Source organism: Amblyomma mixtum, chromosome 7 (assembly GCF_055824585.1).
Source record: "Amblyomma mixtum isolate Tamu chromosome 7, ASM5582458v1, whole genome shotgun sequence".
Classification (NCBI taxonomy): domain Eukaryota; kingdom Metazoa; phylum Arthropoda; class Arachnida; order Ixodida; family Ixodidae; genus Amblyomma; species Amblyomma mixtum.
In genome coordinates this window covers 139,959,998-139,972,315 of record NC_143018.1, presented here as the reverse complement: position 1 = coordinate 139,972,315, position 12,318 = coordinate 139,959,998, and the positions used below count along the sequence as shown (strand labels likewise).

At 45.3% G+C, this 12,318-nt stretch overlaps 1 protein-coding gene across 2 annotated transcripts in view; it reads left to right on the top strand.

Annotated features, from left to right (window-relative positions):
* Positions 1 to 12,318, top strand: part of LOC149337708 (carboxylesterase 5A-like) — a 96,625-nt gene that overhangs the window by 55,163 nt on the left and 29,144 nt on the right. Inside the window, exons 6-7 of one of the 2 annotated variants that reach the window (XM_089553476.1) lie at positions 3,654 to 3,931; positions 9,300 to 9,434. In XM_089553476.1, coding sequence (XP_089409602.1) covers positions 3,654 to 3,931; positions 9,300 to 9,423 — 402 coding nt within the window. In that variant the 3' untranslated portion in view covers positions 9,424 to 9,434. Of the gene's footprint in view, positions 1 to 3,653; positions 3,932 to 9,299; positions 9,435 to 12,318 lie in introns of those variants that run through there. The other variant, XR_016284420.1, reaches the window with a different exon arrangement.

Sequence of the window (12,318 nt, the reverse complement as noted above, 5' to 3'; positions counted from 1 at the left end):
TTTATAATGCTTCCTTTCCACTTAAGAAATTCTCCCAGTCAAAGAAATGTAAGAAACCATGGGTCGACAAAGACATGTTGCAGTTGATAAGAAAACGCGATAAACTTTACAGAGTGTTTTTACAAAGTAGATGTCCTGAAGCACTGATAACATTCAAAAAATTTAGGAACTTCGTTACAAAGCAACTTCGCGTTGCTAAAAAGCAATATATTTATAACCGATTTAATTCAACTGGTAGACAATCTGAAAAAGTTTGGAAGGTTTTAAAATCTATCTTCAGTAATTCTTCCGAACTGACCACAAAAAATAATCATGAAGGCATTGAATTAAAAGGTTCTGATCTAGCAGATGCCTTTAATGACTACTTTCTTTCCTTTGCTGACACATCAAGCGGCGACGTAAATCTTTCCTATATGAGTGCCAGAAATAGTGAAACATTATTTTTAACACCGGTTACAGTAAATGAAGCAATTACAGAATTTTTAGCGCTTAATAATAGTAAAGCTACAGATGCGTCAGGTTTTCAGATACAGCCCATAAAATTTACTATCGACATTCTTGCACCTTCCTTCGCCCATATCTTCAACCTATCCTTAGTTTCCGGTGTTTTTCCGCGTCTTATGCAAAGGGCAAAAGTCACAGTAGTGTATAAAAAAGGAAACAAAAATGAAATGGGAAACTATCGCCCGATATCAATCTTACCTGTGTTTTCCAAAGGCCTCGAAAAAGTTATTCTTAAACGGCTATCCTCCTTCACTGAAAGATGTAACATTATCACTACCGCTCAATATGGGTTTCGTAAAAATAGATCGACTGAGTTAGCTCTCCTTGCTCAGAAAGAATTCATACTAAAACATTTTGAATCCAAAAACATGGTACAATTGGTTTATTTTTAGATTTTTCAAAGGCGTTTGACCTTGTTAATCACTCTGTGCTGCTTAAAAAATTAGACCACTACGGTATTAGAGGCATAGCCCATATGCTGATTTCCTCATACTTGCGACATAGATCTCAGTTTGTTAGTATTGCCGGTGAATGCTCCCAGTTGAAAGCGGTAGCTTCTGGCGTTCCGCAAGGGAGCATTTTGGGTCCGTTTCTTTTTGTTCTTTATATTAATGATATTGTTCGCATCGATAGCACTGCTAAGTACATAATTTATGCAGATGACACTAGTCTGTTTTTTTCGGGTACTTCAACGGCTGATCTCGCAAATCGAGCTAATAAAACCTTAAAAGAAATAAATGCTTGGACTGCTGATAATCACTTAAGAATTAACGTTAGTAAAACTGCAGCCGTCATGTTCCACCCACGTCACAAACACTTTGAACTTCCTCTAATTGAATTAAACAATACCAGAATAGAATTTGTGCAGTCTGTGAAAACTCTGGGCGTTTACTTTGCAGCAGATATGTCGTGGAATGACCATATTAATTACGTCGTTCAGAAACTTTCCAGAACAGTTGGTATCATGCGCCGCCATTGCTTTAATTTTCCTACGTCAGTCAACATGTTACTTTATCACTCTTTGTTCTCTTCCGTAGCCAGCTACGGATGTATGGTGTGGGCAACAACAATAGCTGAACATATTAACAAACTCACTGTCTTACAAAAACGTATTATACGCATTGCATGTAAAGTGCCGTATTTCTTCCACACTGCGAGCCTTTTCCACCGACACAACGTTATTCCAATGAAATCCATGTATAACTATAGGCTGTGCTATAAATATAAACTCGCCATAATGAAAAATGATGACTTCTTACTTACACTTGCTAGGTTAGAGCAAAGCAGAACTGTGTATGATACCCGCGCAGCAGAGCCTTGGAATGTTAAGAAATGCCGTACAAACTATGGCAAACAAATGTTGCAGCATACCTTACCGACACTTCTGAACCAGTTGTACTGCCACAAGAATCTTGATGTCTCCAATATTTCTCTGAAAGAATTGCCCCAAATATTCGTGTAGTTCTTTTTTTTCTTGCTATTACCATTTTGAGTGCACCTGTCAGTTCTGCTGTCCTTTATTTTCTCCTCCCTGTGTTTGCCTTTATAGTCTCTTTGACCTAATATAGTTCTTTTTTCTTTTACAAGCAGAATGTACTGCTTACTGAACGTACATGTGTCATTCTATGTACAGAACATACGAGTTTTTTCTTACTATTTGTTTGATGTCCTATTCCGCCGCCGTCAATGCTGCACTGTAAGAGGAAGCCAGGACCTCTCAAGCTGTCTATACAGCTTTTTCCCTGGCTGTCCTCGCAACACCTAGTTGCGGAAATAAACCTTCAAACCTTCAAACCTTCAAATAAATCCTCCTGTCTGTCTGTCTGTCTGTCTGTCTGTCTGTCTGTCTGTCTGTCTGTCTGTCTGTCTGTCTGTCTGTCTGTCTGTCTGTCTGTCTGTCTGTCTGTCTGTCTGTCTGTCTGTCTGTCTCTGTCTGTCTCTGTCTGTCTCTGTCTGTCTCTGTCTGTCTCTGTCTGTCTCTGTCTGTCTGTCTGTCTGTCTGTCTGTCTGTCTGTCTGTCCGTCCGTCCGTCCGTCCGTCCGTCCGTCCGTGTGCCTGTTCTGAAGCGCTGCCACCGTCGGCCACCCTGACTGCCTTGTCTGCGACTGCGAAAATTTTCATTCCCCACGCAGCCACAGGGTGGAAGAAAACGAAGAACTCGGGAAGTGTGTGAAAAGTGGACGAAGCTGAAGGCGCGCTAAGGACGTTCGCTTGATGTCCTGCTCAATTTCCTCTAGTCCGCCGAGCCTTTGCCTGTAAATAAACTTTGTCCAGCCTCAACAACATGCTCGGTCCTGAAGAAAATTTTCTGCTTGCCCGGGTCTGGAAGCCGGGACACTGCTGGCTCAGTGCCGAACTCTCATAATGCGAGCCCTGCTGCCTTTTTAACCAAATGGACGTCGTACTCTTGCAATGTTGAATCTGTCACTTTATTTGCAGCGGTCACCTGACTCGATGCAATTCACTTCAGCAAGCGCCATTTAATTCCACCTACTTCACCCTTGGTCACTTCTCGCTTACCCACAAGTGTCCGAATGCGCCGTAATTAGCTTACGGTCCATTGATATGACAACAATTCCAGAGGAAGAGGTGACCTGGTCTGGGACGAGCTCACGTTAAACAGAATGGCGCGAATAAAGCGGGGCACTTCCCATGCGTACGTCGATGGTGGCATTGCGAGAGCGCATCCTTGCCGCTTCCAACATACAGGCAATGCTGAGAGCAAAACGGAAGCGTAAAAAGACAACAGTCATGTTTCATCCTTGTTGTATGCTTGCGATTTTTAAATGATGTGAAAAATTAAGAGCACGTTATCATCGTTACCTTTTTCTGAGTGCATTGTTAACAACTGCGCAGGATACAGGGGAGAGCGGCAGAAATCCTTGATCTAAATGACACGATGTCTTCACAGTTGTGGACACGTTTGTTCTTTTAGCCTGTTGCGCCTGCCTATCGAAATTCTTGAGGCCTGTGTTCTGTGCGATGTCAGTGCACGTTAAAGAACCCCAGGTGGCCGAAATGTCCTGAGCCCTTCACTATGGCGTGCCTCATAGCCCGAGTCGGTTCGGGACGTTAAACCCCGATAAAACAATCAACCTACTCTTGCCGGGAGCATGGTGGGACGAGCACTAACCCAATCTCTTGCGCAGGAGGCCAACGCGTTGACCGCCGAGGCGGTGCTGGAGTTCGCGATGAACGTGTTCAACATCCCGGCCCTGGCAAAGCCCATAGTGCGCAGCAAACTGCAGAGCGCCTCCATCGAGGAGATGGCGCGCAGGCTGCCGCACCTGGTGGCGCTGTGCCCGACGCTTCACGCGGCGCAGGCGGTGCCCGAGGGATACCACTACCACTACGACTCGGTCGCCGCCAGCGCCGCCTTCCGCCCGCCCCTGGGGGTCGGGCAGGTGGCCCAGTTCGCCGCTAAAGGGTGCGTCTGCCATTCAAGGGCGGGTTGTAACGGGTGAAGAGTACAGCATGAACTGGTGGGCGAGTTGGTCTGACATATCTAGTGAAGCAGCGCAACGGCACAGGGACAAGGGAGGAAAAGGACAATCACAGCGCTGAACTGACAACAAATGTTTATTCCGGATGCAATAAGCCTATATATACTTTAGCACCTTAGAAAAAAAAAAAACAGAGAGGAGCGGAAAGTTTCATACCAAGTCACTATGCACTTGCAGCTGTATCGCGTGTACATCGATCATATGACATCAGACAATTGTGTTCTTTCAACGAAATGGCTACGGAAAGGGTGCTGATACCATTCGCACCCAGCTTCATGATTTCAAATGCCTCGATAATCTCTCTTGTAAACTTATCCTTGTGTATGGTAACTACTTGGCTCGTTTTGAATACTGGAAAACATGAACACTGACGAAAGTGGGTGTTCATGTAAGAACGCGGCCCGCCACATAGGTATCCACTGTCGTGAGTGTTCATGTTTTCCAGTATTCAAAAACAGCCAAGTAGTTACCAAACACAAAGATAAACTTACAAGAGAGATTATCGAGGCATCTGAAATCATGAAGCTGGGTGCGAATTGTATCAGCTTCCCTTCCGTCGCCATTTCGTTGAAAGAGCACAACTATCTGATGTCATATTATCGATGTACACGCTATACAGCTGCATGTGCATAGTGACTGGGTATGAAACTTTCCGCTTCTCTCTGTTTTTTTTTGTTTTTTCTAAGGTGCTAAAGTATATATATATGCTGATTGCATCCGGAATAAACATTTGTTGTCAGTTCATCGCTGTGTTTGTCCTTTTCTTCCGTTGGCCTTGTGCCATTGCGCTGCTTCACTAGATAGGGATGAAGAGTGTGTAGCTTTGGATACGATAGCGTTGGTCTTTCGCTGCGAACACAGCAGCCGTTCTTCAAGCGTTCATGTAGGGCAGGCCATTTTTGGTCGCATAGATTGGACAGCGCCTTGAATGGAGCGAAAATTTCCAAATTTTTATCTCAAATTGCATTTACAAGCACCTCAACACTGTTGTTCCCTGTTGTGCACCACAGTGAAGAAAATGCTGCTAACAAAAGATTTTTGATGCTGCAAAATTTGCGCTGTGACCTGAAAGGATGCGCAATCAGCCTGACAAGTGTATAGGCCTGTCTCGCCTTGTATAGAATAGAAGGACCGGCTTTCCAATGATGTGGGAGGTGACAGAGGCCTCGGCGGTAGTTAGGGTCCTTGGAGATGCTGTTCTTGACCTTAATGTGAAGTAGAATGCTAGTAGTGTCCTTTATGTATTGTCCTCTTTTTCGTTGACCTCTTTAAATGCAGTGCTATTGAAGGACAGTACAGATAATATGATTTAAAAAATTGAGAGGCACGATTACGATTGAGTGCTCTAAAACCATTATCCCCTGACAAGATTCATGTCAAAGATTAGAAAAACCAGGGAAAGGTTCGCACACGATTCGCTGATTGCTTGCAGGCTACTTACTGAGGCAATTGCTAATTGTATCATAACGTTAGCTTTCAATGAAAGAAGGCGGCTGATTTCCGAAAACTGTAGTCGACAATAGACCATGTTCTTGTCATTGCTCAGGTGGCAGAGAAACGTGCAAAAAGAAATAAAGTTATCGCTATTATTCAGATGCCATCAGAGGAGGTTAAAATGAAATTAATTTACAAGGGCCCAAAGTAAAAACAAACAACAATAGAACTGCAAAAAAATACTCATAGGGCTTCATTCAAGATCATGAACAGGCGCACAAAAATAAAAATTGAAAGTAAGACGGGATCAACGACCACAATTCACCACTAGTGTACAATGAAGACGATGAGAACACCAACGGAGCAAATTAGAAAATACAAGACTAGCCGTGTCAGTCACATATCAATGTAACCTTTATATTTTTCACTAGTGGCTTTGATTCACTTGAAAAATATCAGCACTTCTGCATCTAGCTCGCAGGTTTTATCCCCGCCGCGGCTGCGATATTTCGGCGGAGGCGTATCACAAAAGCTGCCATGTGATGTGCGATCTAAGGTCGTATCATTAAAACAGCTAGGGAGCGGTTGAAAGAAGTGAAGGACTACAACCACCTCTATTACCCAGTGACCAAGAGATTAAAAATATATCTCTTCGTGAAAAAGTCAAATCTAATGTAATTGTTCTGGCTGCCATTTGGCAGGCACCAAACGTAGCAGCTAGTGTAAGGTAATCTACATAAGCATGATATAGAGGGGATCGACGACGCTTTTAAAAAAGCAAGGCAGCCTAAAAGCTGTCGAGAGGAAATATACTTTGGGAAAATTCAGGTGTACGCCCTTGGAGACAAGCAGACAACTGTCATTACCAATATGAAGGGGGCAGATGAAACAGGCGTGCAATTCTACATAGATCTGGGCTGTAGCCGAGATAATCTGGACGCTATTGATGAAGTCAAGGGTGTGGAAGAAGAGGTCGGCCCATCCGTAACGAAAGAGGAAGTAGACAAAACCTTACTTGTAACATGAAAGGGGTAGTGGCTCGTGAAGATGAAGTTACTGCAGATTTCTTAAGGGCGATGGTGTTATTGCGCTAGAAGGACTTACACGCTGTGTGAGCCGTGCTTCTTGACTTGAGCGTACCGAAATCTTTGAAGGATGCTACCATCTGGATTTAAAAGAAAGGAGACGTCAAGGAGTTGATGCCGCGGCGGTGACCCAGTGGTTATGGTGTTCGGCTGCTGCTCTGAAAGACGGGGGCTTGATTGCGACCGCGGCGGTTGCATTTCGATGGAGGTGAAGAGATAAGAGCACGTTATAGAACCCCAGTTGGTCGAAATTATCCGTAGCCCTCCACTATGGCGCAACTCATAGCCTGAGTCGCTTTGGGGCGTTAAAACCCGTAAACCAAACCGTGAAGTGCATGAAAAATCAGACAGATGTTATTATTCGTTTACATTGTAATTTCTAAGTTAATTGGTAATCGAAAAATGTCACGATTTTAACTTGGTTAAACCCACTACAGCGCGAAAGCGCTGGCTTTTGGCTCTCTTTGGTCCAAATCAGCCAAGAACAAATTTCGGGGTTGGTGGGCTAGATGTTGTAAATTACCCGGGCGAAATTTGAAGGACATCATTGAGTCGGGCACTGACAATTATGGTTGGACATCGGTTTTTGCTAAATTTGGCAAGCTAAACTTTCGGCGGTGAAATGAAACTGGTTTCTGGGGAAAGGAAATGGCGGAGTAATTTTCTCACATCTCGGTAAACATCCGAATCGCGCCGTAAGAGAAGGAAGGAGAATTGGAATGAAAGAAGAAAGAAAGAGGTGCCGTAGTGGAGGGCTCCGAATTAATTTCGGCCACCTGGTGATCCTTAACATGCACTGACAACACACAGCACACAGGCGGCTTTGCGTTTCGCCTCCTTCAAAACGTACCTCAGCGAACAAGTTCGAACCCGGCAACTCCAGCTCTTAACAAATCGGCCAAGGCCAAATTTGAAGGGTGGCCTGGTAAAAATTTTGGCAATTGCCAGAGCTATATTTGGAGGTCACCATCATGTTGGGTATGATCAAATTGGGATTCGGCCGGTCGAAATTGGAGGTAACTATGTAGGTAACTATGGTAACTGAAGGTAACGATGGAGGTAACTTATCCTTGCGTCGCTGTTGCTAGGGAACGGCATAAGAATGAACGCACGTGCTGTGGTGAAAAGATATTTGGTCGATGCTGAGAGCGCGTGAGTGTTTTTGCACTGATGAGATCCACCCTAGACTTCACCCAACCGAAAGGCCAGGTTGCGTTTCGGAAAGGCCACACCATCACTCAGAGTAAAGCGTATAGTCTCGCTATCATATACAGCCGTCGTAAATTACGAAGAATTGTGAATGTAGAAACCTCAGCAGTCATGCTGGCATTGTGTAACCGGTGTGTATAAAATGCGTGTGGAAAACGTTCTGAAAAATAGCTATAACAATTGCGCAGCTACTTTACGCCTTCACAGTGAGAGTGATAAAAAAGCGATCTGGGAGTGAGCCATGCAAAGGCATATGATCTCTCCTATATTATATCGGTGATATTTCGTGTTCAATACCGCTTGTACTGGTTCGCTAACTGACGATGATTATCAAGCAACAATGTATTTATAAAATAGTTTATCTTTGGAAGCTCTTTTCTTGACAGGAGATAGCGTTTCTAGAGTCCTTGACGTAAGATCCGCTGCCGTGACCAGCTGTGCAAACAGTCACTAAGTGCCCAAATTATAAAATAAAAAAAAAAACCTGCTGGTTTGCTAAGCATGAAATATTTTGCGGAATCGTGGTTTTTTGCCGGTGCTATTGTGTGCAGTGCGTTTGGAGGTTGTCTGGTTTTTCGCCCCCGTAGCCCCACGTGACGTGATATGCTGTGGGTCTCACGTCGCACTATGGGCATGCGTCTTTGTCGGATTCAGGGAATATTACGGTGTATTTGTCAAATTGGGAAGATGTCGGTTTGGAGATGCCTACAGTCCCCTTTATTCTCTGCCCTCAGCCCCTTGTGTGGTGAAGGAGAGCAGTTGATGCATTGATCGGAAGCATTGTAATCTGGGGTTGTTGACACTGGTGTGGTGTCTATTGGGCGGCGTGAGTCGGCGAGCCGGCTCGGTTTGTGTGTCCTCGAACTATGCTCTCCACGACCTCGGTGTTCTCGACTCCCGAGTGAGCTGATATCCAGGTGATTTGGTGTTTGAGCGAGGGGTTAGAGGAGCTGCTGCAGTCTGTTGGTCTGTGCAGCCCCTTTGCATTCGTCCTAAGAAGAGCCGACATGCCGCCTAGGTGATTGTAGTTCTAGGTTTGTGGCATCCCCGTGCTGAATGGCTTCTGCAAATGGTGCGGTTTTTGCCCGAGTGACTTTGGATTCCATGAATGGCATGCTCGTGATTCCTTAGAGATTAGCGTTCACTATGGCCGCCAGTTTCAGGCCTTGACTTGTTTGGGCCCATAGCTGTGTGTACGTAGAGTGCCTTAACGCTCTGTCCCACTGCTGACATAATCTTCGGTACTGGGGCTACGTGTACCCGCGCCCTGTATTCTGGAGATAAAATCGTAGTTGAAGCGCGTTGAGTCTAAACCTTCCCCTGGCTTTGAGAAAACTAAAGGCACACAACTGCCAAAATTTGTTTCTGGATGCCACTGCCTAATTATAGCGCGTTGAGGTGTCCACTGACCCAGTGAGCCGGTTACACTTGCTACTCAGAGGCTTTACACACAGACTGATGCTGCTGATATCCGGGGAGTGCTGCTAGAACAGCTTTCGCATTAAAAGACTGGTATGCCCGCTCATTTCCTGCTTATTTTTATTCTTTGTATTGATGCGCGCAGCACGGTGCCCCCTCTGGGCTACGGCAGCCCATGGCCACCGCTCAAGACGGCGCCGAAGACTCGAGTCATCGAGGAAAACGGCCGCGAGAACTTCACCAGTTTGGATGCCGGGTGCAAGTTGTAATTTGAAAGTGGAACTTTTATTCTTTACGCAATAAAACTTGAAAACGCACCTACGGACGTCTGCAGCGCATACACTGAGACATTTCACCAGCGGACGCAGCATTTTCAGTGAGTGTTGTGAACGTCTTATGCGCTGAGTGTCGAAGTTTCGGTTAGCAGCGATATAGATGATGTAGAACAAGATAACAGTGACGTAGATAATGCTTTCTTGGTCGAAGTGGATGAGCTTTTTTTTGCTGTGCCTCAATCTGAACTGTTCGCTACCATCAAATATTGCATAGATGAAAATGGTGCTGTTGCTTTCCAAAAGCAGCAGGCATGACGATGGAGAACTTTAAGTTTTATCTTCGTAGCACTTTTCTGAGATTTGACGGCCTGTTTTATCTACAAACGAAAGGTATTTGTACAGGTTCATTCATTGCAGTGGTTTTGTGCACAATCTTTTTATCGTACATCGACTGCTCTTTACACGATTAAGTTAACCATTTTAAATGTGACAAACTCCTTAAAATTTTACCTTATAAGGACGACTTTTTAATTGTATTGAACATGAAATGCTCCATTTCAAATGAGGAAACGCTGAACAGTGCTCGATGAATTTAAACTTCATAACAAAGGACTTGCTTTACTTATGAGCTTCTGCAGGAAGGCATTCTCCAGTTCATACACCTACGTTTATTACAAAAGGCATGTTTGCTGGGCGTGTTCCCCTCGGGCACAAAGAGCCCTTTTCATACAGTTCTGTCATTCCACAGTCGTAAAGAGAGGCATTGCAACTGTCGGCCTGGAATTCGCGATCCGGAGGTCGTGTGACTATCAGATGCAAGCATGTTTCGATCAACTGGGTAGGCTGCTTTCACTTGCTACCCTAAGTCGGTCATGGCGTCAGTGGCGGAAACATCGTCGCCATCATCATCAGCCTGCCTACGCCCACTGCAGGGCGAAGGCCTCTCCCATGTCTCTCCAATTAACTGTGTCCTTCGCCAGTTGCGGCCACCGTATTGCAGCAAATTTCGTAATCTCATCCGCCCACCTAACTTTCTGCCGTCCCCTGCTACGTTTGTCTTCTCTTGGAATACACTCCGTTACCCTTAAGGACCAGCGGTTATCTTGCTTTCGCATTACATGCCCTGCCCAAGCCCACTTCTTCCTTGTGATCTCAACTTGGATATCATTAACGCGCGTTTGTTCTCTCACCCACTCCGCCCGCTTCCGGTCTCTTCAAGTTACACCTATCATATTTCTTTCCATAGCTCGATGCGCTTTCCTTAACTTAAGCTGAACCTTCTTTGTTAGCCTCCAGGCAGAACAGAACGATGGGTCTAAAAATTAACATGCAGAAAACCAAAGTAATGCTCAACAGCCTAGCAAGGGAACAGCAGTTCGCAATTGGTAGCCAGGTGCTGGAAGTAGTAAGAGAATGTCTTTAGGGCAGGTAGTGAAGGCTGATCCGGATCATGATCCGGATCCGGATGTGGAGTGCATATGGCAGGTTCTCTCAGATCATGAAGGGCAGTTTACCAATATCCCTCAAGAGAGTGGTACACAACAGCTGTATCTTACCGGTACTCACCTATGGGACAGAAACGTGGCGTAAACACTGCTAAAGAAAGTGAAGCCCGGAACATGCATGACTGTTCTGAAGCTCCTGAAGGGCCAACAGAGACAGGAAGTGGTTCGCTACTGGCACACGGTCACGCACAACCTAAAACAGGTGGATAATCGTTTTGACGTCTTGGTGGTTTTTTCAGCCCCCAAGAAACTCGCTCAACAGTGCGGTCGCATCATTTGCGATGACGAAAAACTGGCTGTCAATGGAACCACGAAAACCGTTTTGTTAAGTTTTCTACAAACATTGTATGCAAGATTAATGGAATTGAGTGGGCGAGTTGGTTTTCCATCTTGACAGTGAAAGCGCTCAAAAGGACAAGATTGTATACAAGGCCCGCGTGTCTTCTGGGAAAGTGTATATCGGCCAGACGGGGCGTTGCTGTAACCCTGTCGCGCAGCTGCCCGCGAGATAACTCTGGAGACCACACAGGCACACCCCCTGCTTCTCCCGAGTCAACTCGTTTTGGCTTCATACACCACTCCCAGCCGCTCTCGATAATACTCGTGTAAAAAAAAAAATACGACCATGCTGTACCATCTATGGAGAAGCCCCATAAACTGATAGAGCTTGTAGGGTGAATACTAAAAACAGATTGAGCGCTTGTTTCTACATCCGCGTCGCTTCCTTTTGGTCTCAGCAGAGCAGGTATGGCGAGGCGGCGTGATAGATGCGTCCGCGCTTTGACGGACGAAGAATTCAAGAAGTGCTTATGAATTCGGACTCCGATGATAGCGCCAACGAGGAATCAGCCCACTTAAGTGCCTGGTCGAGTGAGGACAGCGATGAAGAGACCTTGCTACCGAAAAATTCACGTAAGAAGAAGAAATCCGACGGGCTAGATATGTGCTGGAAGATTTCAGTACATGGTTTGGTTTGGTTTATTGGGGTTTAAGCTCCCAAAGCGACTCAGGCTATGAGGGACGCCGTAATTCCCTACGGCGACCACCTGGGGTTCTTTTATGCGCACTGACAGAGCGCCATGCGGCAGGTACCTTATGTACCTTAGGTACCTTAGGTACCTAAGGTATCTAAGGTACCTTCTGTACCCAGGTAACTTGTGCTGCAGGACACGTCTCAGAAAATGGAAATATGCCACGAGTTCCTGGGCATGATTTCAGAAATTATACACTTTGTTACGTGCTTCGGAAAACGTCTAGATTTATTCGAGGCGTTTCAGAAAGAAGATGAAAGCTTAAATTTCCGAAAGTTTTGTCCCACGAGGTGGACTCTCAAAACCACTTCACTAAGGTCGGTTGTTCAGAATTATAGGCACCTCATCTCGTT